This window comes from Oscarella lobularis, chromosome 7 (genome assembly GCF_947507565.1).
Source record: "Oscarella lobularis chromosome 7, ooOscLobu1.1, whole genome shotgun sequence".
Classification (NCBI taxonomy): domain Eukaryota; kingdom Metazoa; phylum Porifera; class Homoscleromorpha; order Homosclerophorida; family Oscarellidae; genus Oscarella; species Oscarella lobularis.
Genome location: NC_089181.1, coordinates 895,825 through 923,026, shown reverse-complemented (window position 1 = coordinate 923,026; position 27,202 = coordinate 895,825). Strand labels below are relative to the sequence as shown.

At 47.2% G+C, this 27,202-nt stretch overlaps 2 protein-coding genes across 2 annotated transcripts; one reads left to right on the top strand and one right to left on the bottom strand.

The window, feature by feature from the left end:
* Window positions 1-339: 339 nt before the first annotated feature.
* On the bottom strand, window positions 340-8,868 carry LOC136189376 (uncharacterized). The gene is made up of 27 exons (XM_065977320.1): window positions 8,696-8,868; window positions 7,435-8,559; window positions 6,829-7,380; window positions 6,642-6,771; window positions 6,438-6,584; window positions 6,295-6,392; window positions 6,208-6,237; window positions 5,378-6,154; window positions 5,286-5,327; window positions 5,107-5,233; window positions 4,884-5,051; window positions 4,746-4,831; window positions 4,659-4,697; window positions 4,169-4,604; window positions 3,814-4,115; window positions 3,740-3,760; window positions 3,313-3,683; window positions 3,059-3,251; window positions 2,877-3,009; window positions 2,614-2,825; window positions 2,311-2,561; window positions 1,893-2,258; window positions 1,543-1,771; window positions 1,185-1,493; window positions 960-1,136; window positions 717-907; window positions 340-665 (listed from the first exon to the last, which is right to left on the bottom strand). The coding sequence occupies exons 1-27, from the start codon at window positions 8,754-8,756 to the stop codon at window positions 492-494; spliced, it is 6,747 nt and encodes a 2,248-aa protein (XP_065833392.1). The 5' UTR covers window positions 8,757-8,868; the 3' UTR covers window positions 340-491.
* On the top strand, window positions 7,965-27,202 carry LOC136189375 (uncharacterized). The gene is made up of 46 exons (XM_065977319.1): window positions 7,965-9,151; window positions 9,387-9,477; window positions 9,531-9,591; window positions 9,647-9,767; window positions 9,818-9,857; window positions 9,914-10,023; window positions 10,087-10,202; window positions 10,260-10,300; window positions 10,353-10,474; window positions 10,527-10,611; window positions 10,693-10,976; window positions 11,024-11,075; window positions 11,130-11,258; window positions 11,304-11,530; window positions 11,598-11,725; window positions 11,776-11,942; window positions 11,998-12,143; window positions 12,200-12,523; window positions 12,581-12,723; window positions 12,787-12,857; window positions 12,920-13,062; window positions 13,117-13,283; window positions 13,336-13,510; window positions 13,570-14,249; window positions 14,302-14,564; window positions 14,620-14,826; window positions 14,879-15,082; window positions 15,137-15,282; window positions 15,335-15,494; window positions 15,553-15,623; window positions 15,689-15,846; window positions 15,905-17,149; window positions 17,203-17,297; window positions 17,354-17,702; window positions 17,764-17,936; window positions 17,998-18,363; window positions 18,415-19,118; window positions 19,175-20,616; window positions 20,684-24,108; window positions 24,198-24,485; window positions 24,545-24,685; window positions 24,736-24,886; window positions 24,941-25,083; window positions 25,257-25,342; window positions 25,396-26,558; window positions 26,626-27,202. Exons 1-46 carry the CDS (start codon window positions 8,996-8,998, stop codon window positions 27,062-27,064), a joined length of 15,198 nt encoding a protein of 5,065 aa, XP_065833391.1. The 5' UTR covers window positions 7,965-8,995; the 3' UTR covers window positions 27,065-27,202.

Here is a 27,202-nt window from a genome sequence, read left to right as displayed (position 1 = left end):
GCTCTTGCTGTTGTTTTATGGAACGCCGGAGACGTACTTGGTCACCGCTGCGTTTGCTTTGATACCGTCTACTGTGATTGCTGGATTTATGTTTGAGCTTGACATTATGCTCGCCTCGTTGAAAGGAGCGTTTCTGATTCTATTTGGAGAGATTGTGTACGTATGGGTTGCGCAGAAAAAGGAGAATCCAGAAACAGAAACGATTGTTCGATAATTTTAGTGACTGCGTCTAGGGAAGTGAGAAATAAGCATTATAGCAGCAGGTGGCGAATAGATTTGAATGCATTTCATTTGATCTGTACCTATACAGGATTATTGAGAAGACAGGGTCAATAACGCTTTGATTTCTAGAGCAGGTCACCACAGCATGATGCAAATGTATGACGTTCATGGTACACCTATAAACTAGCAGTTCACAAGAGCATTCACAGACACACTGACACTGACAAACAAGTGTAAAAACATGCGTATCATAATCGAAACGCTACTGTTTAGTCAAAGGTTTCAAATTTGACGTCGCTGAAATATTTTCGAGACAGATCTGAGCACACCAACGACGACCATTCTGCCATGCTATTTTCTATGAAATTTCTTATTGCGTCGACTTCTGCCTTGAATGTAAAAACAACAATTTCTGTGATCCTCGTATTGTACACCATAAGTGCCTGGAGTGTAGATGTTTAGTGTGAGGAAAATTAAATAATTTGGCTTTTTACCCTTAGAGATTTTTTCAAGGACGACATTTCTGCCTCGTTTTCGACTATGATTGTCACTTTTCCTTGCAAGTTCATTGCAAAGGTTTCCTGCAGTAAGTCTAGAACAGGAAGGGGATTGCTGCCAGGCGAGTAGATTTTGTCCCTTGTACTGCTTCCTTTTTGCACGGGATACAGTCCAAATATAGACGGAGCTGCACATATTAAAATATGAAATCAACGAAGCGAAACTGTTAGGGAACGAACCGAGGACGGAATATATTTCCGTTCTGTCGAGGCAGGAGAAATCGTTGCAGCCAAACTCTTTGGCGTTCTGATTTTCAGCAGCAAGGATAGCTCCGACGTTCTCTCCATCACCAAAATTAAGAGGAGCCCAGTGAATGAAATTGCTACAGTGCTCTCTCTTCTTTTCCCAAGTGTCACCTGAAAGGGAAAGTAACAGTCGATGTAAACTGGTATAATTAAAGCCACCTTTGTAGCATTTTCCGCACAATTCGCCAAAACACATACTCAGAGCGTGTTTGACGTCATCTTTTGGTCGTGCAAAATGATAGCCATTTTGAAGCTTGCTCCACAGGATGTTCACCTGCTCTTCACGATAAGTCCTCGTTGACTTGCAGTGCTCCAAAGATTCGTCGTCATCTTCGCAGACAATTGTTCTAATCGTGCTATTTCCTTTATTTTGAGGTGCCGGCGACTGCCAGGAATACATCGGAGACGGTGCTGAAGGAACAGAATAGCAGTTCTTGTTTGAATTGGAAGGCGTGATTCGGCGGGAAGCTAATCAAATATGTGTGAGTGTCAATTTCAAAAGAATTTCATTTGTTACCTCTTTTCAGACCAAGGTTTACGAAATCTTTCCACTCTTCGTCGTTCATTTCATTTGATTTCGACCACACGCTGACGTCATCCGGTCGAACGTCATAATAGATCGAATTTTCTCTCAGTTCTGTTCCAAATCCTAAGCCGACTGACAAGATGTATAGACCAGCTGTTTCAATGATTGCAGACGCCAATTCCATAGTTGACACTTTGGCGTCCGATCGAAGTTCAATTCCCTAGCAGAATGATGTCGTGAGAGCGACAAAAGCCCGCCCTCCCATAGATACAAAAAAAATAAATACATTGTTCCCATCAAGCAATGGAGAAGCATACGGGGCAGAAATGCGAGCGACCTACCTGTCCTAGGCTGTGGAGTCGATCGTCTTGATCGTCGTTGATCTCGTACGCTTTTTCTATGGATAATTTCGCCCTGTGGTCAACCCACAGCCGTTCTCCTATCAAATCGACCGTTTTCGGGATAAGTTGGTGAAGTCGGAAGTATCTCGACGCGTCAGACGACAAAAAAGCGCCGACGGAATGCTCCTTTGTGATCATTTCGTCTTCTCTGCCGTCGCTGTCGAGCAGACAGGGGGCCCCCAAGAGGTACGGACTTGCCGTCAATGCGTACACCGCCGATACGTTAGACGGCGGAGAAACGCAGACGAAGTCCGAATAGGGAAAGCTTACAACGGTTCCGACACCGAGAGATTTTCGAACAGATACCTGCAAAAAATTTCTCTTTTTTATTCGCCGAATTTGGAATTTTCGTCTTTACTTGAATTGTCTGCTTGTCTTTGTACCAGACGTGGTCGAATCCAGCGCAATTGGCCAAAGCGGAGACTTTTCCAAGTAGTCTTGTGTCGGTTGGGGGTGGTTGCGGAGGATTGGGAATCAGTGTAAGATTTGCTGAGACGGATATGTCCGCTGCACGACCTTCGTAATGGAGCGAGTGCTCGTCAAATGATCCCCAGCCGTACAGAGACGAGGATGTCGCTTCATCCCATGCTTCTCTAACAATGACAACGTCTGCAAGAATAATAGATATGAGTCAACGTCTGCTAATTGATTTTCTTCTTACGCCCTGGAAGTTCTCTGGTGAGAAGTTGCTGAAGAGCTGCCAGACGGTTCATCAGTCTTATTGACATTAGCCTATCAGCACATTTCGACGCCGTAGAAAAGCCTTTTGTCTGGGAGCGACAGTCAATGCATTGTCTTCCCGGCCACCCGCACCAAGCATCATCTTTCTCTTCCGACGAGAAAGCTATTTGACTTCCTGGATATTGGACTAGACTAAAGAAAACCGGTTTTGAAGCCTTTATTGAAAGAAAGTGTATTTCTGACCTGTCGAAATCTGGAGAATATCGTTTAATAATGTGATCAGTCTTGCCACATGCGCTTGCGGCATCTTTGCCGGGAGGAAAAGATTCTCCTACTTTAAGCTGCGCAACGTTCTCGCAGACAGGAGTAAAAGATACTGAACCAGATATCAGTTACTTTACATCAATACTACACTTTGGTTCTACCGTCTTTTTCTATTTCAACGATTTGGTCTTGAGCCCAGGACTTGAATTGCTGATCAGACATTCCCGCCGCTGGCAACGTCCATGCATCAAAGTGATTTCGCAGTTCAACGTGCAGAGAGTACTGATCTTTCAGTCCTATTCCTAACTCGCTGCCCTGGTTTCTCATCCACTTCAAGCATCCCTTTAAGACATTCTGTAAGGAAAACGAGACTTCAAGTTGGCGAAAAGAATGTGTTTTAGCAATTATTTTGAACCTCTGCCAGGAGAAAACTTGGACTACCATCTCCAAACTGAATGACTGCGGCAGTTCCTGTTTGAAACACGGAGGAACTTTTACTACTTTGCGTCGTTGTCATTGTCTGATATCCTGATGTGACATTAATAGCCGAGTTGGAGCTGTCCTGTGTCAACTGGATGCACTCAACTAACAAAGGACTAAGACGCAGATGATTAGTGGACGGATCGAAAAAGTCCTTTAGATAAAAGTTCGTTGAAACGAGATCATCTTCTTTTCCAGCCCCATGTATGAGAGGAACGCCTCTTTGCAAAGGATCGTTGAAATTAGACGCCTCCCTGACGGGGGCTAGAGTCTCTTCGAGCGTCAAACCGCTGGGGAATTTAATTTCTAAAGAAAATTGCTTATTACTGTTTATACCTCTGTTTGACCTTTGTCTTTCTTACCAACGGCCGATCTTCCAACGCCTTGAAAAGAGGAGAATCAGAAAAGGACAATGTAATGACTGTTATCGTCTTACAGCAAACGGTGGCAGCGTTCGAACAGTAGCCTTGTCTTCTCCTGTTGGGCTCACAGCTTGCTATGCCGACGCATCGTCCTTTCTGTTTGTCAGCAGTGCAGCACGGCGATCCGATTTTCTGCGGGAAGGAACACCGCGCTCCAGAGTCAAAGCCTTTAGCGGGCGACTTCAATAGAGCGTCTATGGTCTTCTGAGTCAGAACGCCATCGACGGGAATAGGTGATTTGGGACTGTTGGCGTTCCACAACTGCTGAAATGCTTTAATCTGCGCTCTGACGATGTCAGAGGCATTCTCAGCGTATCTGCAACGAGGAGCGGTTACTTCCTTTTAAGAACGATATTTCTTTTATACCACCTAAGATAATTCTTCGTGGGTGACTGCTTCCATTTTTCTGCAGGCAACAGTCTGAGGAGAGCATCCGCTTCTGTTACTGCAAGGGTACTGCCGTCGTCAAAGGCATCTGTTCCGACCGCCTGTATTTCGTCCAAGCCGCAAAGGGCTGTTTCACCCCATTTTTGGCGAATGAATTGAAATACAAGCGGCTCGAGTCCGTTGACGACAGAGAAGGGACTTCGTAAGGATGAATTAATGTGTTGTTGCAGTGAAGAATGGGCTCCAGCAAGCAGATAGGGAAAGGCTTTGTTCTGGACGCAGAAATTGGGATCGATTGATATGTCAGAGAGCATCGAAGGATCGTTGCATCGTGTCTGCTCTGTTATTTGCTGTGCCAGCCCGTAAGCTTCACTTGGACTGCATCCCGGGTTTCCTTCAATAGCAGTCTTAACGGTTTCTAAAAAGGAACTCTTCAAGTCAGCATGCAGTCTTTTTCTCCTCGCTTACGTACCTCTACTGGCTCCATCTATACCAGAACAGTTCTTGGCATCTGCGGACGAAACGTCGTTGAGTGAAAAAGGAATTTGAATTCTTTTACCTAAAGCCAGGTACATCTGCTCCTGCAATGTCGTCTGTATGTATCCTTTTGAACTGTCAAGCCAACAGTTGCAGACGAAGTCAAATCTTAACCATATGTAAGTCGCATAGAATGAAGGTTTTTTCAACGATGTCTTACTTTTTCTTCAAATTGGAAAAAGTTGAAATGACGACCACCTTTTTGAGATAAAATCCACCGCCGAATGTGTTGTTGAAGTGTCCGACGTCAAAGGACCGAATGTCACCGAGACTGAATTGCAAGGATGTGTTCCGACGAAGAACCGAACCAGGAGTAACGCTGTAGCCTCTATAGGACAAACGTGCGTAAGCGTGTGAAAGTCGTTTGAAGCGAATTAACATACTTTTTTGCTTCTAGAACGATATTTTCAGATTCTCCCAGTGTTCCTTTCAGTTTGACGTGAATGTCAGCGTTGCTGGTCGAATCTGACTGATCTCCAGTGTAAAGAATAATGTCGTACTCATGATTTCCTTTGGGAACAAAAATCAGCACTTGGTTTAACACAAGTGCAGTGTCTTATACCTGAATGCAGGGGAACAGAATCTCTCAACCGGGACAAAGCGCCTACGAAGACAAGTTAAGAAATAGACTTTTTCTCTGTATCTTCGACGTACAACATGTCTTGAATACATCGTCATTGCACATATTTGCTTCAGAAGATGACGCTATTGTGCAGCTACCTTTCCCAAGGCATTCTTCTGTCGTTGTGCATCTGCCCCTGCTGTTTCCAGCTCTACAGCACGGAATCTTGGGCTTGGCATACGAACACGAAGGACTGACGGGAAAGCCGTTCGCAGGGCTTTGCAGTAGTTTGCTTTTGGTCAAGTCGTTCCACTGACCGTTCACGAGAACAGCGTCCGAAGGATAGTTTAAATTCCAAAGTTTTTGAAAGCTCGCAATCATATTTGTCTGAACGTTCACGGGACTTGAACGAAAACCTCTGAACGCGAAGCTTTCACTTGTATTCCCAGCCCAGGCGAAACCGTGCTGTGAAGCGTTGGTCTTGAATTGATTGAACTGTTTTACGTTTATAACCAATCCCTCCATATGATCGGACTTTCCAGGCAAATCTACTGCGTCCAGCTGACTACAGGCTCCTCGTTGCTGCCACTGAGCCAAAATATACTGGTGTGGCAATGAGCGGATTGCCGAACCGACTGTTACAGTTCCTTTGCCGATTTCGTCGTCAAGAAGGCGTTTTAGTGATTTGGCCGCATCGATTTGCATGTACGGAATAACTGAACTTTCCATGCACAGTTGCGGATAGGATGAAATTTCGGTGAGCGCGTCTGCGTTGTCGCAGTGGAACTGATGGAAGATTTGATTTGTAATTCCTCTGATTGATGACAGAGTGCAGTCGGCTTTTCCCTCGGCAACGTCTTGCAGAGTGCCTAAATGAAAGGATAAGTGCTCTCGTGAAACTCTCTTTACAACGATCTTTTACCGGCGGATTTGGACTTCTTGGATTTGTATGCTAGAAAAACAATTTTAATCGTGTGGCAGCGTGCTGATGATCTGCTTTGATTCGTACCTGCTGGTTCTACGCCATCCAAGGAAAAAACGCGCGAAGTCATCCTGTCGCCTTTGTTCTCATCAAACCATTGATCGCAAGGAAAAGTGAATTTAACACTAAACGAGTATTACTTTTGGTAATATCTCCTTTCGGTTGTTTACCCAGATCTGGCGTTTGTTACTTCTATTTCATCGAGAAACCAGCTGTGTGATATTCCATTCACAGAAATTTTCACTCGCTTTAGCGTTCCAAGATTTTCATCAGTTGTCACCGAAAACTGCGCACCAGCTCCAGCGAGGAAGGATCCACTGCACAACCAAAATTAATTCATTAAATTTCTACTTTTGATACGTCAGTGACATCACCTTGTCAGCGTCCTCGACGTGATCGAGTACGGTGCTGTATTTCCCCATTGCCCAGCAAAAGAAATTTCAACACTACTTGGAGTGCGAACTGATTCGTCTCTTGTATAGACTTTGACATCGTACTTGTTAACTGAAACGCAGCAGACATCAGCAATTGCTAACCGAGAAAAAATTAATTATTAATAACCTGGAGCACCGTGGGACAGAAGAACGCCGGTTTCAAGCATTCCTGGATCGGGATTTGATATACCAGGAACGTGCTGTCTACCACACCAGCCGTCGAAATATTTCCACTCGAGTTCGCTCATTCGATGCTCGGACTCTTTTCCGTACGCGTCGAAGGGCTTGTAAAATTGACGCGTCGTTCTCTTGATACCCGTCTGCGTCTCTACCCAACGCATCAGTTCGGCCAATTTCTCTTGGACGACGGCAGGCAACGCGTCAATTTCTGGCGACTTCCATGCCAGGGCAATCTCGATGACGTTTGCATTAGCCGGCTCTCCCTGCGTGAGAGCCCTGGCCGCTACATTGACGGCAAAATGTTGGTAAATTTGCACGTTTGCGCCGATGCTGTGAATTGTAAAATGCGGGGGATTTCGCCATCCGTAGTATGTCACTGTGGAAGGCGTGAAGCTGTACGTTTCCAAAGTCATCAGTACACCGCGGTAGGACCCCGCACCCCTTGGTCCACCGTTGCTGTATTGAAACGGTATGTGAGTCGCTTGCGGATACCAATTGGCTACACAATAAAAATGAGAAGAAAAATTATGAAGGGAAAACCCATCTACCTTACCTGACATGGATTCCGAAGTGAGAGCATCTTTGATCCATTGAACACGGGATAAGATATTGGAAAAGATCACGTCGTTGCTTCCGCTTCGGCAAGCGTGGCCCGTACTGAGCACTCCGATCAGAAAGGGAACCCCGTCGCGTTCAGCAACTAGAGGACTTCCTAAATCTCCGTCGCAATCCGACTCGGTTGATTGAGCGCAAATTTGCCGTGAACCCGTCGACAAGTCGTCTGCATTGAGCCCAACGCCCTGTGCAAGTTCTTTACACTGGCTGTTGGACAAGAGGGAAATAGCCAACCGATGGAGGTCAATTGAATACGCTGCATGGGAATCCAAGTTCCAATATGTTGCCTCGACACTACGGAGGTCCGTTCTCACCCAGTCCTGATCATCGACGTCGGGCAGAGAAACGGGAGCGACGCTTTGTGATATGGAAGCTTCGTGCGGAAGCCTCAACAGACCGATATCCACATCGTTGCTTTGTCCGTCATAAACATCGTCCGCGGTGAATGGCACGGTCTGAAGGTCGTCTCCTTGCGTGCTGTACGCTCCAAGACGAACGTCGAACCGGCGTCCTATTTTCTCGTAGGCTTCGACGCTTTGCAGACACGAGGCGGCCGTCACCACCCAGCGCGGAGAAATGAGAGTTCCGCTGCAGAACGGTTGCATGGTATCGGCATTGCTGCTTCGTCTTATCATGACGTGCCACGGATGGGATTTTTCCGCTGCTAATTCACCGAATGTTTCCTTGGTCTCCTTTCCGCGGTAGCTGACGTCGAGACGGAAGGCGCTTTGGGACTTTGCCGCCACTGCAACGAAAATCTTCGTTCCCGATGACGAGAGGCGGTATTTGTCAATCTGTCCTGCTCTTCCCGATGAACAATTCTTGTATGGGAACGCGGTGTACGCGGCGGCGTCTCGACTTTGAACATTTGCGAGGGAAGTCGATGTGAGCATGGTAATCGAGTTGCCGTTGCATTGACGAGAAGTGGTTGGTCTCGAAGCGATGATCTCGACCCAAAGAGCGTCGGGAGGGAAGGGTGGCTGCGCTGTGACTTCGTATAGAGACAAGCCACTGTTTGGAATGATTCCGTTGGTGGAACTTCCTGGCAGGACCACCACCTGGCCTAATGGAGAAAGTAGACATTGAAAGTGGAACTGTCGCTACGGATTCTAGGCACGGTTCATGAAGGAGAGTAGAAAAACGACGGCGTGCGGCGTTGCTTGTCTACACTAAAGTCAAATGGCCAGAAGCCTACTTACTGGCTGTTGCGTCAAAAAGAGCGAAAATCAGAGAGGCAAAAAAGCCAGCGAAGGGCTTCATTGTTTCGTTGAAGGCGGTATTGGCTTGAGACCGTCTAATCCTACGAGCTGAAGAAGGTGGCTAACGTCTTCGTGTTCAATTCCTTTGCTGAACGATGGGGTGTTTGTCCGGAGTGCAAACCAAATTAACCTCTGATTGGCAGATGTGGGAGACGACTAAATGAGATTTCTAATTCAATTATCGTGCGGTGTGTCTCTTGTGAGGCGCTGGGTGTTCTTTCGGAGTTTTCCGCTGGCAACATGGCTTGTCTAGCCACCGTTGCGCTTCTGTTTCTGCTTTGTGGTGGCGTGGAAAGTCAGGAGGCCGTCTCGAAGTCCCGGTCGGCTGAACGAACCTACGTATATCGCTCCACTACAAGGCTTGCTGACCAAAACGACTTTACGTTGAATGGAAAGGTAAAGACGCTCTATTGCATCGAGATTCTAAGGGGGGAGCAAAAGAACGCAGTCCTAACGTGCTTTCAGTTTGCTACGCCCACCGTAACTCTATATGACGCCATTCGATTTGTTTGAGTTGTGCAGTGAATCAAATGCTATTGGTTCCTTTAATATACGTTTTAACTGTGGCGTTGTTTTTATCAAGCCTGAAACGTCTTCTATCGCTTTGCAGAGCTGTGATCTTTTTTTCTAGTTTCAAGTCCTGTGCTTGGCACAGAAAGAAGAGTCAAAGCTTTGTGAGCTGAAAGTGAATGAAATCCAATTGAGATCTCCGAAAGTGAAAGGTGCTACAATCTTTTACCCATTACGTACGTTTGATGAGAATACATCGTGCTAGGCGTTCCAGTTCAGTACGGAGGTGTAGGAGGCACGAAAGGCGGTGCGGACTTGTCTAAAAGGTAAGGCCTGCAATTGGTCGTGACGGATGTCAGCAGACACAGTTATTGTGTGTAGGTTTCTTTTTCGTGAGCTACGGTCTGGCCAGATATCTGATGTCTATCATCCATCTGATGAAAATTCGGACGCTCTGTTGATGAAAAAGGCGTTTGTTAGCAGTATTTCTGCTTCTTTGCAAGTAAGCGATTCAATTTGGAAACCATTAGCTATAATTCCTGGCATTTTAAGCCTTCTCTTCAATACTTCGTTGAAGAAACTGACCATGCTGGTAAGTGCATCGCGTTTCTATTGAGCCATATGACTGAGACGTCTTCTGTGTTTCAGGCAAGCACGTGGCATCGTACGAGATTTTGGGTCGAACCAAGGAAGGAGTCAAGTATCGAAAGACGAAGAAACCGGAGGAAAATGATGAATACGAGACTTGGCATCAAAAAGTGGGCAACACATTGGCGAGCACTTCTTGTCAGAACAATGCTAACCAATTTATATTTGTACAGGACATTCATTACAGCAATGAAAAAGAAGCAGTGGTGTCTGTTGTTGTGAATGATACAATTCGTCTATTGTCGTCTGACCACACAGATGAATCAATGGACAGTACACACGGCGAGAGGTACTTTTCAACTCCGCGTTGTTGACTTACCTAAAGACAAAAAATTTGATTGTCAAGATACAACTATACTGAACGTCAACCTGAAGTTCATTCAGGAGGTGCTCAAATTGTTTTTTCTGCTGATAGTCTGCTAAGAGCCAATGCTTGCAGAATTTCCAAATTTTCATTCTGGGTCAAATGCTACTGTTGACCTTGTGTCCCTGACCTCAGTGAATGTGAAACCAACCGACTTCAACTTGAAAGGCCTCGTTCGTGGAGATATTCAAGCTGAAGTAAGAAGATATTAGTTGCCACGAGCTCCTGCGATCTATCGTCAAATTACAGGCAAACAATAAAAAAATTCCTCCCAAAGACTACCAAGATCGCATTGAAATGGCTATAGATTGTATGGTTGAGAAGAAATCAGCAGGTAAGCTATAGAGCGCCGCGCGCTAGGCAGGGCTGGGCACTCGAAAAGGCAGATGACACTCTACGGCGTTTTCTGGTACAGAATCGCCCGACTATCGTTTATGCCACGGTCGTCTAATGGACACACTTGCTCGTCTACCTACGAGCCGGCTTTCTGCCGTCACCGATCAGTACCTGTCCTCGAAACTTTTGCTTCGGCCGTCCCAGCATACCCAAGCCTATCTAGAAGGCTTGGTTGGCGCTGCAAGCGTTGAACCTCTTGCTCAGCAGTTCATCTTGCAGAAAGTTCTTCTGGCGAAAGTTGTGCCAGAAGAGTTTTTCCGCAAGACATTGATTCTACTTTTTTCTCTTCGGTCTCCTTCTCTGGTAAATCTTCGTAGCAATTTTTGTTGCTTAGCTAACTTTTTCTTAAGGAACTTATCAATACAGTCAGAGACCTTGCCTTTAGACCAGAAAGAAGTCCAAGTAACGATCAGGCAGTAGAGTATGGGCAATCACCTCAATTTGTCTTTTGCATAGAAAACCTAAGATCGCCAATGATGATAAATACGGCGACCTTACTTTATGGATCTCTTAGCCGAGAAGTCGCTAAAACTAACAAAACACTGTCTGAGATCATAGCGGCGGAGTTGGAGAACAAACTGAAAGGTTTTAAACTGAGAATTCTATCTGGCATTTCTAACAAATTCTCAGCATCAGGAGTGCCTTTGGAGCGTGTCACTCGTTCTAACGACGAAAATCTACTAGAAGAAGAATGGCGTGATCGTCACTACGATCAAATGATGTTTCTCCACAGCATAGGAAACGCAGGCGCCGACCGATCGCGACCTCTTCTTACGTACCATCTAAACGGTACAAAGGTGCCCTCTATATTGAGAAGAGCAGCGGCTCATGCTCTTGGGCAATACAAATGCGACCAGGTATAGATTAAAAGGCCAATAATGATGCATGCCGAATATAATTCATTTCTTCCATTTTTTTGTCTAGTCTGCAGATGCACTGCTTTCGTCTCTTTCTTTTGAAGAGGAAGAATCGGTTTGGGAAGAAGCGTTTCGTTCGTACTACCATCATCCGCTCAGAAACAACGTCACACTCGCCAAGCATCTCAGCGAGAGGTGTGAAATAGGAAAATGAAAAAACTAGGCGTTTTCAATATTCTAATTAGAATTATTCGCGGAGCTGGCTTTAAGAGACGAAGTATAGAAGATTTTTTGAAAAAACTCGACTTCAAATTGGAACTACCTCCGCTCGATTGGAAGAAACAAGTCGGCTCATCTAGTCTGGGAGCGTCGTTTGGAGTGTATATGAGGAACCAAATGGAACTGAAAACTGGTAACATAAAACATCTAACCGGTTATACGCATCTAGAATGCGTTGTGTTCTTTAGAGTCTTTGATTACCAAGTTTGAAACTATTATAAGGAATGAGGGCTGGATAACCGGTCATTTGGGAATAATTGGATTTAACTACGACGTTGTTAGAGCAAAGGCCTGCTATCACGGCCACGTCACCTACGACCTCAATTTTCTCAAGGTTTGTTGAATTGAATTGTTCTTTTGATCGTTTATAGCAGCTGTCTTGCATTGAAGGACTTTGATATTGAAAAGTACCGGAATTTGGTGAATGATTTTGAGAACATTGTCGGTTCTGTCGCCGGAAAAATCCAAAAAGCCGTTGAAGCGTTTAAAAAGATCGTCTGCAAAGGATGCCTCGAAGGAATTTTTCAAAATTTCATTGACGTTCTTGTCGACGTTCCCCAACTGTTGAGGAACGTCCAACAGGTAGTCGGAGACGTCCAACGACAATTGGCCGAATTCGTCGACGTTCCTTTTGTGGCTCGCGCTCAAGACGTTCTGCGGCGAGCTAAGACGTTGATAGACAATGTACAATCGGATTTTCTTTCGACGCTCAAGGTAAAGAGTGTGTTTCTTCCGCGAGAGTTGCCGGCGCAATGTTGGTTATTTTCTCAGGATATCAATGACGTGATTACTATCGATCTTCCATATGCCGCCTCCGTCATTCAAGACACATTTGACTTCGTTGGTCAGGCGATAGGACAGCTTTTTAAATCACCTACTCAGTCAATTTCGCAAATCTCCAAAGGACAGGAAAAGTAATAATTAATAAAATGTTTCCTTCTGGGAGTACAGAAGCATTTTTGTTTGTTCTTCTTCAGGGTAAAGGGTGCACTGGCAGTAATTTTGTCCACTAAAGAAAAGCTCAGTAATATACTCAAATTAGGCAAAGGTAAACCTTTTAGTCATGATGCGCGCAGATAAGGATAAGTGGCACTAAGCTTACTTCAATAGGAAAAGCTCCTCTTTGGCTGAATTTCGTGGAAGAGTGGAAGTCCATTTGGACTGACGCCGTTGCCGTGTACGACGAAGCAAAAGCCACTCTCGCCGATCGTGCAGCCAAGGCAAAAAAGTTCTTCTCAGACGCTTTTGATCCGGTAAGAGCAACGAGATCATCTTAATTGTGTGCATCGTCACGTTTTTGTATACAGGAATCTCAGGAGTTGTTTGTCGCTCAAACTGTAGAAAAGCTGTTCAAAGGAGTTTTTAATCCTCTCGAAGCTCTTGGAAACCTTAGCGCGCCCTTTCTCAACGCCTACGATTCGGTTCTTGATGTCATTGTGTCCGTAAAAGAAGCGTATACAGATTTCAAAGACTAGTACGACGTCTTTTTCTCCATCTCTGAGCTCTGGCTCATGTTTTATTTCTAGTATTGCTGACGGAAAATCTTTGCTGCTTCAGGTCTTCGGTCCTAAATTTCATACGAAATTTTTGAAGACGAGAAGGCCTTGCGAGAACGATCCTTGCGGCTGCGGCGTTTTTCCAGCAACTGGCGGCGGTCGTTTCGAAGAAGGCTTAGACTTGGTAGCTGCCAAAGGCGAAGAGGTGGTAACCTTGTTTAGAAGTCTTGATGGTGTTTTTATTTTATCATCATTTTCTTATAGATTGTTTCGCCTATAAGTGGCACTGCTGTCAAGTCTGCTGACAATCAGATAGAAATTGTCGGCAACGATGGAGGATTTTCGGGCAAAACGGTCATCATCGACGACATTGATGTTGATTCCAAGTTTGCTAAGAAACGAAGCGTCTCGGCCGGCGACCCTATTGGCAAAGCGACGACGACGGCCTTTTGCAATTTGAACGCCATTCACATCACAGTCAAAGAGACAGGCGACGGTTCGGTCATCGATCCCAGTCCCTTCCTCAACAGTCTTACCGTTCCCCAGTTGAAGTGGATTCAAGAGTGCGACGAGTACTCTCTTGTCGTTGTCGGAGTTACCATCAGTTCCGGACGGCTCAGCGATGCCGTGAAGCGCTTTGTAAATGATATCCGACGCGGCAAAAATCCTTTCGATGGGCTCGGCGAGAAACTGCGAGATGCCGTCAAGACAGTAGGATCGAAAATTAAGAACGGATACAAAGAACTTAAAAAGGCTGCGGGGGACGCTATCAACAAAATCAAGGACTCTTTTGGTGGCGATAAACTTCAAAAAGCACTCGAATCTGGATTTTCATTTGATGACATCGACTTGCCCAGTCTTGATTTGGGCAGTTTCGAGCTTGACTTCGGTACGGCTTTATCTGATCTTAATTTGAAGCTTCCCAAACTTCAGACTCTCGGCAGGTAAAATTATGAGATGTTGATAAGTAGTCCAAATGATTAGAGCGGGATTTAGTTTGCTCAATTTTGACATTGGTGGCTCGACCATTCAGTCAATGTTGGACTCTCTCAAGTCGGCTAATTTGGACGAGGCGTCGTCTGCATTGAACGGTTTACTTCAAAATCTAGCAGCTGCTATAGAAAATCCCCTGTCAACGTGCCAGAATCCTCAAACGATGTCAACAGAGCAACTGCAGGCTGCAGTCGAAAAGCAAAATCGTCCTACGTCAGGAAGTCGCGAGACTCTGCTGAAGAGACTTCTAAAGGTTCCGAATACGGGTAAATGATAACGTTCTTCACCGATTAATAAGTTCGCTAATTTGTCTCATTACAGTGTGCTCCTATCTTAAGAAGGCGATTCCATCGAACACTGGTCACTACTGCACAATTGCGTCTGACTGCCTTGAAATCAGTTGCTGTCTTCAAGTGAAACTGTTTCGCTGGACAAAGCAGATAAATGCGGCAGCTCGTTTTGACAAGTGCAAAAGCGTCGTAGAGATCTCTTTTGCTGGGTGGAAGAAGGAGTACGACATAAGTAAAAGTAAGTGAAATATTTTGGCTTTCTCTCTTTGGTATGGTCGTCATTTGATCAGGCTTTGAAAAGACGGTTTCTGTCGACGACGTCTTTGGTGTTGGCATTTCAGTCAGTCTTTCGTTGAAAGTGCTTGCCAATTCGACGACAATTGTCGTGACTCTTGGAGGGGAAGTGTGCTCAGATAAATTAGGAGCTTGCACACCAAAGTCCTGGCTACTGAAAGATCTCGTATTCGACATAGCAGCAGCAGAATGCAAACCGAGTGAGATCCTACGGAATCGGTATTTTAAATTAGACGTTCTATGTCTTTTTGTAGACAAACGTTCAGTGGATCTAGCGGCCGTTGTCGAAAAGTTGAGAAAGTTGCCTGTAACGGAGATTCAAAAGAAACTGGCATCGTTCAATATTAACGGAACGGTCACATCTCTTCTATCGCAGTCTTCGAAGGCGGTTCTAGAGAAAGTTAGTCGGTCGAGAAGTAACGTATACATATGGACATTTGTTTGCGTTTCAGCTTCGTTCTAAAATCGTCTCTGCTCTTGGAACGTTCGGCGAAGAATTTCCGAAAATTGTGGATTTCTGCAAGTCCGGATCTCTCGACTTTCCTCCTGTTTCGAGAACGTTCTTTTACCATTCTGTTACGTATCCCATCGGGCCAGTGTTCGTTACATTCTGTAAGAATTAGTCTCAAAGTACATGTAGATAATTCTTCTTTCTACTGCGCTTTATTAGTCATAGGATCGAGAGGAGCGTACGGAACTTCTCTTACTTTTGAAGCGTGTTTTTTGAAGATGGAAGGCAATGTGAGCAAACCCCTTAAACATGTATTTTGCTACGACATAATAACGTATTGAATTGAATTTCTTAGGTTCGCGTCGTTCCTTGGGCTGGACTCGTCGTGTATGGGGGAGCCAAACTTACCATATTCATCTTTGCTGTTGAACTCTCCATTCACGGTCACATTATCGACACGTCGTTTCCTGCGCAGCTCTCAATTCGATTCAACAAGATGCCTCTCAACGTAAAGTAAGTAGCACATGCACGTAGAATCTGGCTTTGGCATCGATGTTGATTCTGCACGCAGCGGTCGAATGGATCTCGTCTTGGTTCCACTTCGAGTCGAAATTTGGGCCGCCGTCAAAATCGAAATAAAGATATGCTTGTGGGGCTGCTTTACCATATCAAAAACGATTTGGAGCAGTCGCTTGTGGAGCTACCAGGCACCGGCAATAACGACAAACATATTCACTATCGGAAACGTTGACCACGACTACTCTCCACCCTCCTACTCACCTCTCAGCAATATTGACTTTGACTTTGATCAAGCTCGTCGCCGCCGATCTCTGTCCGACGAGACTTGTCGAGTCGGTCAGCTCAGAGGCTTGTTTCCAAATGAACCGCAGTTCGCCTTGGAAACCGCCGCCACTGACGACGAAAGTGACGTCAAATTTTCGTTCAGCGTCGGAACGTATCGAGGTGGTAAGAACGTGAAGAACGGCGTCGATATGGGAGGTCCCAAGCTCGTCTCGTCCGAGTACGCTTTACCTTCGGGAATTCCGCTCTACTTCACGGTCACAGCGCGAAACTCGGAAGGATTGACGGCCGATTCTCGGTGTTCGATACCCACGTATGATACGACGCTGCCGAGCGGACGGGTCGAGCAATCTTTCGACGTGTCGACAAATCCGTTTATTTTGTCGGCCTTTTTCGTCGCTCACGACGATTCGGTTCTGAAAGATTCAGGGCGAGTGTCCATTGGACTGGGAACGGGGTCTTCCAACGTCGTCCCTTGGCACGACTTTTCGTACAATAGCATCAGCATAAACGCCGACGCGCGAGACGACCTTCAGCACTTCGCCAGCCCGCGCATCGGTCTCCTTTCGACCGTACCCGTCGCCGAGACGACCGTTTTGGGACCGCAGTTTTGCGCGTCGTTTTGTCTGAGTCACACCGTTCAGTGCGTCTCTTTCGACTACGATTACGATGAAAGAAAGTGTCGGGTTCAGAAGACGATCGAAGGACCGGACGCCGAACTTCGCGTGCTCAAGTCATTTCACAATTTCGAGCGTATCGGAGTGGGACATTCTGCTTGGCTCGAGTACAAAAATTTGTCGTTGGAGCACGGAAAGGTGTACACGATCAATACGAGAATTGAAAACGTCTTGGACTATTCTCAGCTGATATCGTCAAAAGGAACGCTGATCGACCTCACTCCTCCGGACACGGCCTTGATTTTGAATGCAAAGTACAACAATACGATGGCTGACGGCTGTGTCGCATCTATAAAACAAAAGTCGTGCACTGAAGTCACGCCGTGGCCTAATCATAGGTACTCTTTATGACGACGTTAATTGAACGAAACCCACGCATATATCTTTTTAGAATTCTTGTTGACGGCGAAGGGTCTTTGGCTGTCTTCAACGGTCATATTCCCTTTGAAGACAAGCTCTACACTCGCTATAACAACTTCATATCAGGTGAATTTTATATGTCGAAACGATTTGCGTGGCCGTTGATGATGCATTCCACCTAGGAAATTTCCGCGGCTTCTACGACAACGAAGCGGGCATATTCGCTTACACGTGGGCAGCCGGAAAAAGCGTTCTGAGTCAAGACGTCGTAAGCTACAGGGATCCCCACACCCATTTGCCGGACCCACTTCACTGGACGAATGCTCCAGTCGAGTTGGTTCACTTGGACGACGGCAAGTACTATTTAACGGTACAGGCGGTGAACGACGTCGGTAGCGGAGGCTCGCTGGTGACGACTGTCGGTCACAGCACTCCTTTGCTTGTTGACACGGTGCCTCCACTCGTTCACGGAATTCGCGGACTACATTTCAACGAAACGACTACCCTATTAACGTTGTATTACAATGTTAGGTGAGATCTCGTTTCCGACAAGAAGGATGTCATCGGTAAAATTTTTTTCGTGTTTTTTTAGTGATTCTGGGTCTGGAGTGAACGAAGTCGACTTTGGCGTTGGAAAAACCATTCACGACAATGATCTTCTTCATTGGACTCGCTACGGTCACGGTGAGAAATCTCAGCTTCGGGTTTACTTCAAGATTCCGGACGGTGTGCCGGCCTGGGTTCGTCTTCGAGCTATCGATCGCGGTCAGTCATACGCACTGTCTAGCGTTTGGCTATACTCATTTCATTTTGTTCTCTTCTTTAGTGTACTTGATGACTACTGGACACGCTGACAGGGCGATACTGCTGGACCACACTCCCCCTATAGCCGGATTCGTGTACGACGGAAAAAATCGCGGGTTTGACGTAGCGTTTACAGCTGAAAACAACCAGTTCTGCTTCAACTGGGACAAATTTCACGACGCCGATAGTGGCATTGCATCTGTCGCTTTTGCCGGTGTAGGAAGCAGTCGAGGCAGTTTCGACGTCGTCGCTCGAAAAGCCGTCGCATACTATCAGAAATCGGTCTGCTTTCCCGTTCAACTTCAACACAATACGAAGTACTTTGCAACGCTTGAAGTGTCAAACGGCGCCAGCAAACCGCTGACGGTCACTTCGTCGAGCGACGGGGGTGAGGCCAGTCTCGGTACTACGTAGAAGATTTGCTCTATGATCTTTCTAGTTCTCGTTGATACGACTCCGGCTCGGGGAGGCACTGTTCGAGACGGATCGATCCCCGGCGTCGATTGGAAATATTCGTACGAGGAAGCGGCTGTTTATTCCAACTGGGACGGCTTTTTTGACAACGAGTCGTCCATAGCCCGATACGAAGTGCAATCGAGTATTTCCGGCAAACAATTGCCCGTTCAATCGGTAGATTCCTCATCTCGAACCCACGCCGACGTATCAGCTCACCTTCAGCACGGCGATCGCATTCTATCCATTATATCGGCTGTAAACGGGGCGGGAGTGAAAACGACTCTAACTACGGATGGATACGTGATTGATACGACGCCGCCCGAACTGTTAGTCATTCGCTACGCGGATGCTCTGGCGGGTTTGCCATTCTATCAGTCGACATCCGACTCGGTAAAAGCCGTCTGGTCGTACAGAGATCCCGAGTCGGGAATGAAATCTTATCGAGTTGCCGTTCACGAAATCAAGTTCGGTAGCTCGTTCACCGTCTATCCTCTCGTCGGTGATTGGATCGATTTTGCGAAGCAGGGGAAGGACGGCGATCTCAACACGTATTTGCAACGAGGTCTCAGCCTTGCCAACGGAGCTAGATATGTCGTCAAAGTCATGGCCATAAATAACGCCGAACTGTCAGTAATTCACAGTACGGAAACAGTGACTATTGATACGAGTCCTCCTGTGATGAGATACGTAAGTGCAGAGGGATTGACGTATTGTTTCTCTACAGTACTTTTTCCTGATTCCAGGTTGTTGTCGGTACTCTTGATCCGAAAGAGGACGAAGACATTGACAGCAGTGGACGCATCATTCACGCCGGCCAATCGTCGATGTCAGCTGCGTGGCTCGGTGGCGATCCTGACAGCGGAATCGCGTCCTATCTCGTCGCCATTGGAACGAAGCCGGGAACGTCGGACGTCAGCAACGGCTGGCGCGATATGGGACCACATACGAATGGTGTTATAGACGGCCTCGCTATGGACTTAACCGATCCGAAAACTGGAGCTCCGGTCTACTACATGTCGGTGAAATCGAGAAATCGTGCTCGCTTAGAATCGGCTCCAGTCGCTTCGAAGCCAATTTTGATCGTCAAAGCAGACGTGACGGGAGTGACTACAGACGGCGAGACGACCGTGGATGTCGACTATCAGCGACACAACAACGCCATCACGGCACAGTTCAGTGGATACGAAAGCGAACGATGCGGCGGAATGGCTGGCTACGTATGGGCTATCGGAAGCGGTCCGTCTCTAACTGACGTGCAACCGTTTACGACTGAAGGTTTGGTTGTGTATGGGAACGGGAGAGGAGCTGCTCAGATGCCCATCAATCTCGACAACGGCGAGACGGTCTTCTGTACCATCAAGGCGACAACAAAATGCGGCAATCATCTTCAATCGTCATCAAACGGCATAACGATCGACATCAAGAATCCCACTCTAACCTTCGTTGGAAACGATAGCACGAGTCCGTATCAACGCTCCGAAGACTCGCTTGGGTTGAGTTGGTATGGAAACGATAGTGAAAGTGGCATCAGAGAATATGTCTGGTCGGCCGGCTCGCATCTTTTTTCTGCCGATGTCGTCAGCGCTACGAAGACCGTCGAGATGTCAACTCCTCCGGGAACCGTAAAGAATGTGTCCCAGGGAGTGCCGACGTTTTTCTCCGTTCTAGCTGTAGACAATTCGGGACACGAAACGAAGTTGACGAATCCGGGCGTTGCCGTCGATTCTAGTCCTCCTCTCGTTGGCGATCTGCGATGTCCGTCGGCTCTTTCTACCGCGGTCGAATCTGTTGAATGTTGCTGGGATCCTGTCAGAGACGCAGAGAGTGATATAAGTCATTTTACTCTCATGATGGGTGATTTGCCGGGGTCGTGGAAAAATGGGGGGCCTCTCACCGTCTCATCAACCGAACTCTGTGCTGAATTGGATCTTTCCTTTACTGTCAACGAAAGCCGGAACAAGACATTCGTCGTCACAGTCGAGGCTAGAAACGGCGCTGGACTGAAGGCGTCCTCGTCGCAGCTTCTAACGATTGATAGCACTCCGCCGGTTGGCGGAAGTGTCGACATTGTACGAGACTTCTACGTCAAATCTGGCAATCGCGAAGCGGTAAAATGTCAACAGTCGGAAGTAGAAATCTATGTTGCATGGGATGGATTTACGGATAGCGAATCTTCTTTGGCAGAGTAAGTCGTCATGATGCGTTGGCTCTAAAAATCGTATACTAAAACTAAATGTTCTTGTTCTTTTCAGATATGAAGTGGGGATCGGTACGAGCAAAGGCTCAGCCGACGTGTATCCCTTCACGTCGGTCGGCCTCGAGACGAACGTCGCGATACGCCGTATTTTTATGCCACATGGCTCGCGAATGTTCGCATCGGTTCGTGCAACGAACGCCGCCCGACTGTCGGTAACAGCCACGTCCGATCCTGTGGCCATTAGCAGCGCACCTCGAGTCACCGTCGTCGACGGTCTCGGCAACGGCGACGTCGATTTTCAATCGTCGTCTCAAATCCTTTCAGCCAGATGGTCAGTCGACGACCCTTGTCCTGTGTCGAGTCTATCGTGGGCAATTTATCGCGTCGACGGTCACCAAATTTTACCTTCGACGCCACTGACGTCATCGTCGACTTCAGCAATTCGAGAAAATCTTCGATTGGATAGCGGCGAGGTGTACTACGTTATCGTTGCAATGACGAACGCGATCGGCAAGACGGCCTACGGTCGCTCAGATGGCGTGATAGTCGACGTTGAAGGACCGATACCGGGTCAAGTCTTCGACGGCACCGACGAAGGAATCGATTCCAATTATCAGCCATCTGTAAAAATTCTCGGCGCAAATTGGGAGAAATTCGGAGAGCCGTCGTCGACGTCGCCCGGGCAACAGGTCGTTCGTTACGAAGTCGCTCTCGGCACCGACGATCGCTATTATCTCACTCGCCAAAACGTCGTTCCTTTCGTCGACGTCGGGCTCAATCGCTCAATTATTTTTGACGATTTGGAATTGACTCCGCAAACGCAGAAATACTTTTTTACGGTTCGAGCGACAAGTCAAACTGGAGTGACGACCGAATCGACTTCGAACGGCGTCTATGTCGGATTCGGCGACTCGCCGTTGTCGGGACTCGTCGAAACGACTCCCTTTACGAACAGCTCGTCGACGATTTCGGCCACGTGGGAAGGATTCTCCTCGTCGCTTCCTCTCCTTTTCTACGAATGGGCTATTTCGACTCGACCCCCTTCCCAAATCGATTGTCCCACGAGTATTTCAGATCGGCGGACGAACGATAGCGAGGGCATTTTTGTGCAGGATTTCGTTTCGATTGGTCTTGATACGATTGCTTCGAACAATCGTCTTACCCTCGTTCACAATCAGCGATATTATGTGATTGTGAGAGCGACAAACGACGCTTTGAAGTGCGCGTCAGTCGTTTCGAATCCGGTTCTCGTTGATTTGACGCCACCTTCGGTTGTCACGGTGGGAGTCGGATACGACAACGGTCTCAACGTCAGGTACGCTACTAGCTCTGATTCACTCGAGGCGTACTGGAACGGGATTGACGATAAAGAAAGTGGCATTTCCAAGTACGAAATTGGGTTGTTTAAAGAAAGTTCTTGCACCGGAAGGCAGAACGTCAACTCCAATCAACTGGATAAAATTCAGGAATTTTTGGAACTTTCCAACGGGACGTCGTACACCTACACCGGTTTAGCTATGCGTCCAAACGAGCCCTATTTCGTCTTTGTAGTGGCTCACAACAGAGCGGGATCTCGTTCCCTTTCGAAGTCTACTCCTATTTTACTCGATAGCTCGGCACCGAATTCCGGAGATGTCAAAGATGGAGTGAACTGGTCGGAAGACGCATTCTTTCAGTCATCTGTCTCGGAAATGAGCGGGGTTTTGACTGTGGCAAGAAGCGAAAAAGATATGATCTGTCCCAATCGCGTGTTCAATTTCAGTCGCCTCGACCAGCTTCCTCTTGATTGGCGCAAATTCGATCCTAATCGTTTGAAAGACATCAACATGCACGATTCTGTTATTTACGACTCGAACCAAGTCCACGTCACCGAGAAACATTTAAACATCGGCTTCGTAAGAGATCGAGGACTAACGAAAGTTCGCTCGTCTTTGATTTACACCGACGTCCGAATATATGACGGTGCTTCAATCGACATAACAATGAGCGCGGCGCGCGGCAAAAACGTCGTGACTCCCGTCGTCATATGGGACGGACCTCAAGGAAGCCTTGGCGACTTTGAACTTCAAAATCCCGTTCGAGATTCATCGCAAGGAATTGAAGAAGTCTTTATAAGCAGTTCCGGCTCCGGCTCCGGACCCACCCAAGCTAGCAGCAATTCAACCGATGCACCTCCCCCCGAAGAAGAGGAGGAACAGGAGAGTTTTTCTTCTGCGTCGGCTAGCTTGGGTTTCCACATCTACGGAGAATCTCTCTTTGCCGACGACGTTTGGTATCTGGCCTATTGGTGTCGTTTTGCTCGCGACGAAGACGAGCCGAAAATTCAGTGGCTTGAATTGGATTTCGATCCGACAATCGAGCGTCATCAATACACGTTGAAATTTTTCACTCAGCAAGTGGAAGGCGATTCGGAGCCCGTAGCGGAGTTGTACGTCGACGGATCACTACGAGGCATCCTCACAGGAATTCCGACTCTCTCTTTGAAAGCTCGTCTCACCCTCGGTGTTCGAACGCGATTCGGCTACGTGCCGCCGTTGCCGAATCCGTTCGCTCCCCCAAGCGCCGTCGCTTCGATTAGTCGAATCAAACTGCCGAGCGCCGAAGCCGAAGCTTGCCACTTTGGAAGCTCCTTTTACGATCTGAGAAGTCACATCGTTTCGTTGGATGCTTGCGTCGCTACGACGCGCGACGACGATGCGTGCGACGTGGCGCCCTACACGCACTTGGCTCTTCCCTGCACGCCGTGTGTCGACTCGTGCGACGCGTACGACTGCGAGGCCGACTGCTCGACCGACTCCAAGTTAGCCGTGATTCCGTTTACTCTACGAAACCTGCCTCTTTCCGCCGGAGCAATGAAGGTGGACGATCAGAACGACGAAGGCGATTTCGTCGCTCCGTCGCAGTACTTCGACCCGAGTGCCTATTACGTTCGAGTACGAGTTCAAAACGGTGCCGGAGCGACGTCGGTTTCTACGTCGAGCGGCATCGTCATCGACACGACGCCTCCCAATTGCTCCGAACTGCATCAAGTCGACACCGCTTGGTCTATGACGGAACCGACTCTTTTTCAGGGAGTTGACGATTCTCTAGGAGCTTTCTGGGAATGCGTTGACAACATCAGCGGTATTGTAGACTATTCGTGGACTGTTTTCGTTCAGAATACGAGCGATGTCGTCGCTCGCGGCGTCTTGATGTCGACCGAGAAGTCCATTGTCCTACGCAATGTTACTCTGAAACAGAAGGGCGTCTACGCTTTTGTTGTCGTTGCGAGAAACGGCGCTGGTCTGACGAGCACGTGGAGTGGAGCTGGTATCACCGTCGATACCGAACCACCCGATCTGCGAAACGCCTCTTTTGACGTATTGCCTGACGACGACACTAAACTGATCAATTCATTAACAGTTCCGTCTCGTACGCGAAAAAACAGCAAACTTGGATTTGCATGGAAAGGCCTTGACGACGACGACATTGCTACAGTCGGTAAGTTATCAGTACAATGCTACAGTACAGGCTCTATAAAGCTTTTCTCACAACTCTCTAATCTAAACCTGTTGACTTTGTTTTTTTAGACATGTCAATAGGATTTTCTCGCGAGGGCCAAGAAGTTTTGCCACAAGTACAAGTCAGTTACGGGACGAATGGCTCTCACGCTGTCATTCGGGATGGGCAACTATTCGTCGGTCGCGGAGCCGGGCAAAACCTCTCTGATGTCGCAGCAGTTCTTCGTCAAAGCACAGTAGCTTCGTCTAACGATTACATGTTGCTCGAGCCTGGAAGAGTTGTCTATGCCACACTCGTGGTCTACAGCAAGTCGCACATTGAATCTCGCAGGCACTCTTCAGGACTTCTGATTATGCGTAAATAATTAAACGTTTTTATATCCAGAACTACATTGATTTTGATTTTACGTTGACAGGGGAAACAGATCAATTGATATCAGAATCAGAAAGCTCTGAAGTGGCTAAGCTGGGAGGACGCCTTTCTTATGCCTTTGCATCAGACGAGATCAAGTTTTTCGACGAAAGTATCGCTGATGCAGTGGAAATATCAAATATCCGTTAGTAGATATGCATGAGTCACCTATCCTTTTGCAATGTCTCGTTCCAGGTGTTCGTGATGAGGGTTTCATTGTCATTGGACAGCTGAGCCGGCAGGACTTACTTGTTCCGTACGGATCATCGGCTGTTTTGGACTACCACGAGTACGTAAAAGACCCAGACTCAAGCAAATCGTCTTCTTCAAGACTGCTCACTAAACGGTTTGTACAAAGCTGTTTCCGTTTGGTATTCATGTTTTGATATCTCTTCTATAGAATTCACAGCTGGCTGGGAACGAGCTTTTACGTTGCGCCTCTCTCCAAGGGCGACGTCACGGGTGCAATTCGTATAAAGGCGAAATTCAATGTCTCCTTGGCTTGGGCCGAAGACGTTCCTCAGATCGTCTACTGGCATGCAGGTAGTATTGCATGCATCACATCAGCCCTCGTCTTTCTCTCTGAGTACACCTAATACGCTGTACGCTGTACGCCTTCTTTAAGAAGAAGTAGTAATCGATAGTAATCAATAGTAATAAGCCGTGGGTTTGGGATACTTACTGGGTATGTAATTGCAACTAATTGTTACTTTTAGAGCAACGAAAGTGGTTTCTTGCTGCAGAAAGCTCATGTCGCGGCAACTCCAGTATTGACTGGACCTCCGGAACTGTTTCCATCGACGTAAGTTTTGCACAGACGCCTCTTGCACTACTGATTCTTTTGCTCGCAAACAGGTTTGCGAGACTTGGAGCGATATCGACTCAGGCGTGAGCAGCAATCGGTCCAAACGTTCCGATGAGAACGCTTACCTTTCCCAACCAACTCAATTTGCCATTGTCAAGATCGACAGCAAATTTCAGAACACGGCTCCAAGAGTTCCCGATCTTTTGAAGTTTTCCATGAAAGAAGATGACGTCCTCAACGTGCAGCTCGACTACGTAGACGACGAAAAGGACGCTGTCGTCTTCGCTCTTGTCAACGGCACTGACATGGGCGACGTCACTCTGTCTCCGTCCGGCCGTTTGACATTTACCCCGTGTCTCAACTGCGATGGTCACACTTCGATTGCTTACCGAATTACAGAGAAAGACGTTCCCTTGGGCTATCCGCTCAACGCTGTCGGAGTCATACGAATTGACGTCACTCCCGTACAAGATCCTCCTATGTTGTTCTTTTACACAGATGAAATGACGTCTCCTCAAGTTGCCACTGACGTGCCCGTTTCGTTTACGTTCGAGCAAAACCACGCGAATTCGACAGAGATACTCTTCTGGATTAGCGTATTTGATCCCGATACGGGTGACACGGTGAAGTTTTTGCATGAAGCAAACGTCACGAATTCGTTCTCCTTTTTTTCGACGCCAGACGAATGGTTGACGAATCGCAAAGAACTTCTTAAGAACTATAGCACAATCTCGCGCGAAATTCCGTCCGTCAATTCGTCGCTTCTTCGCTACGTCGCTGATGCTAATTTTACCGGAATGGATGAAATTCGAGTTCTTGGGTACGACGAGAACTTTGCTTACACAAATCTCTTGACCATTCGGCTGTATGGACTGATAAATCCCTGCACGGAAAATGGCCAGTGCAATGGAACCAATGTCACTTGCGCTGACGTCAATCGCGCCTTTTCGTGGGACGGCTACAGTTGCGCTTGTTTCCCAGGTTATACAGGCGTTCGGTGCCACATCGATATCGATGAGTGCGAGTCGAGTCCATGCGCGACTGGCTACGATTGCACCGATCGTGTGAATGCCTTTGAATGCACCCTTAAAACCTCTGTCATAGTTGGTATTGTTTGTGCCGTTGTCGTGTTCGTTGCGGCGATCGTTACGACGATTATTTTCGTGGTAGTGTACAAAAGGAAACGCGCAAGGAAGATGGACATTGCCACGAGGTGGGTATCACTGTACTGATCAGTTAGTGTACAGTATTTGGCTTCTAAATTGATCTTTCTGTTGTAGGGAAGGAGCTGATGGAGCCGTGCCTCTAGAACATCTTGGCGGAAAGTCGTCAGGGGACGTAATTGCCAATCCATTGTATGACCTAAACACAAGCCGTGAAAACGATTACACTCCTGCTAAAGCGGAGCAAAATGTAAATTCAGAAGCCGCCTACACCAACGTTGAGTCTCAGATAGACCAAGCGGGGCGAAACGTGGATTCAGAAGGTACCTACGCCACCGTTGAGTCTGAGATAGATCAAAAGGAGCAAAGTGCGAATTCTGAAACTACGTATACCAACGTTGAGAAAGTCGATGCCTCAACGGAACAAAATATGGATTCGGAAGCTATCTACTCCAGCGTTGATGAGAAAGACCAAAGTGATGGTGGAAATCAGGCAACCGCTTCTAGTGAACTGGATGACGACGAGCCGCTGTACGACGTCGCAAACGTGGAATGATCATTCTGTGGTGCGCTTATGCATGTGTTTGCGTACTAACCTGTCTTTTCTAGTTGTTGTAACGCCGGCTGTGGCTGTGGCAAAGACGTTGTTTCTTTTGTGCGTTTTTTTCAATATACCATGTCTTTCTTTGCATCA

What these genes read in the sequence shown, in the direction of transcription:
- LOC136189376 (XM_065977320.1), bottom strand. Translation starts at nt 8,756, where the DNA reads ATGAAGCCCTTCGCTGGCTTTTTTGCCTCTCTGATTTTCGCTCTTTTT. An exon ending in ACGTCGAGGACGCTGACAAG is followed by an intron (nt 6,585 to 6,641) that starts GTGATGTCACTG and finishes TTGGTTGTGCAG; the next exon opens with TGGATCCTTCCTCGCTGGAG. An exon ending in GCAGATGTACCTGGCTTTAG is followed by an intron (nt 4,698 to 4,745) that starts GTAAAAGAATTC and finishes TTTCGTCCGCAG; the next exon opens with ATGCCAAGAACTGTTCTGGT.
- LOC136189375 (XM_065977319.1), top strand. Translation starts at nt 8,996, where the DNA reads ATGGCTTGTCTAGCCACCGTTGCGCTTCTGTTTCTGCTTTGTGGTGGC. An exon ending in GGCAATACAAATGCGACCAG is followed by an intron (nt 11,531 to 11,597) that starts GTATAGATTAAA and finishes TTTTTTGTCTAG; the next exon opens with TCTGCAGATGCACTGCTTTC. An exon ending in GCCAAGCATCTCAGCGAGAG is followed by an intron (nt 11,726 to 11,775) that starts GTGTGAAATAGG and finishes TATTCTAATTAG; the next exon opens with AATTATTCGCGGAGCTGGCT.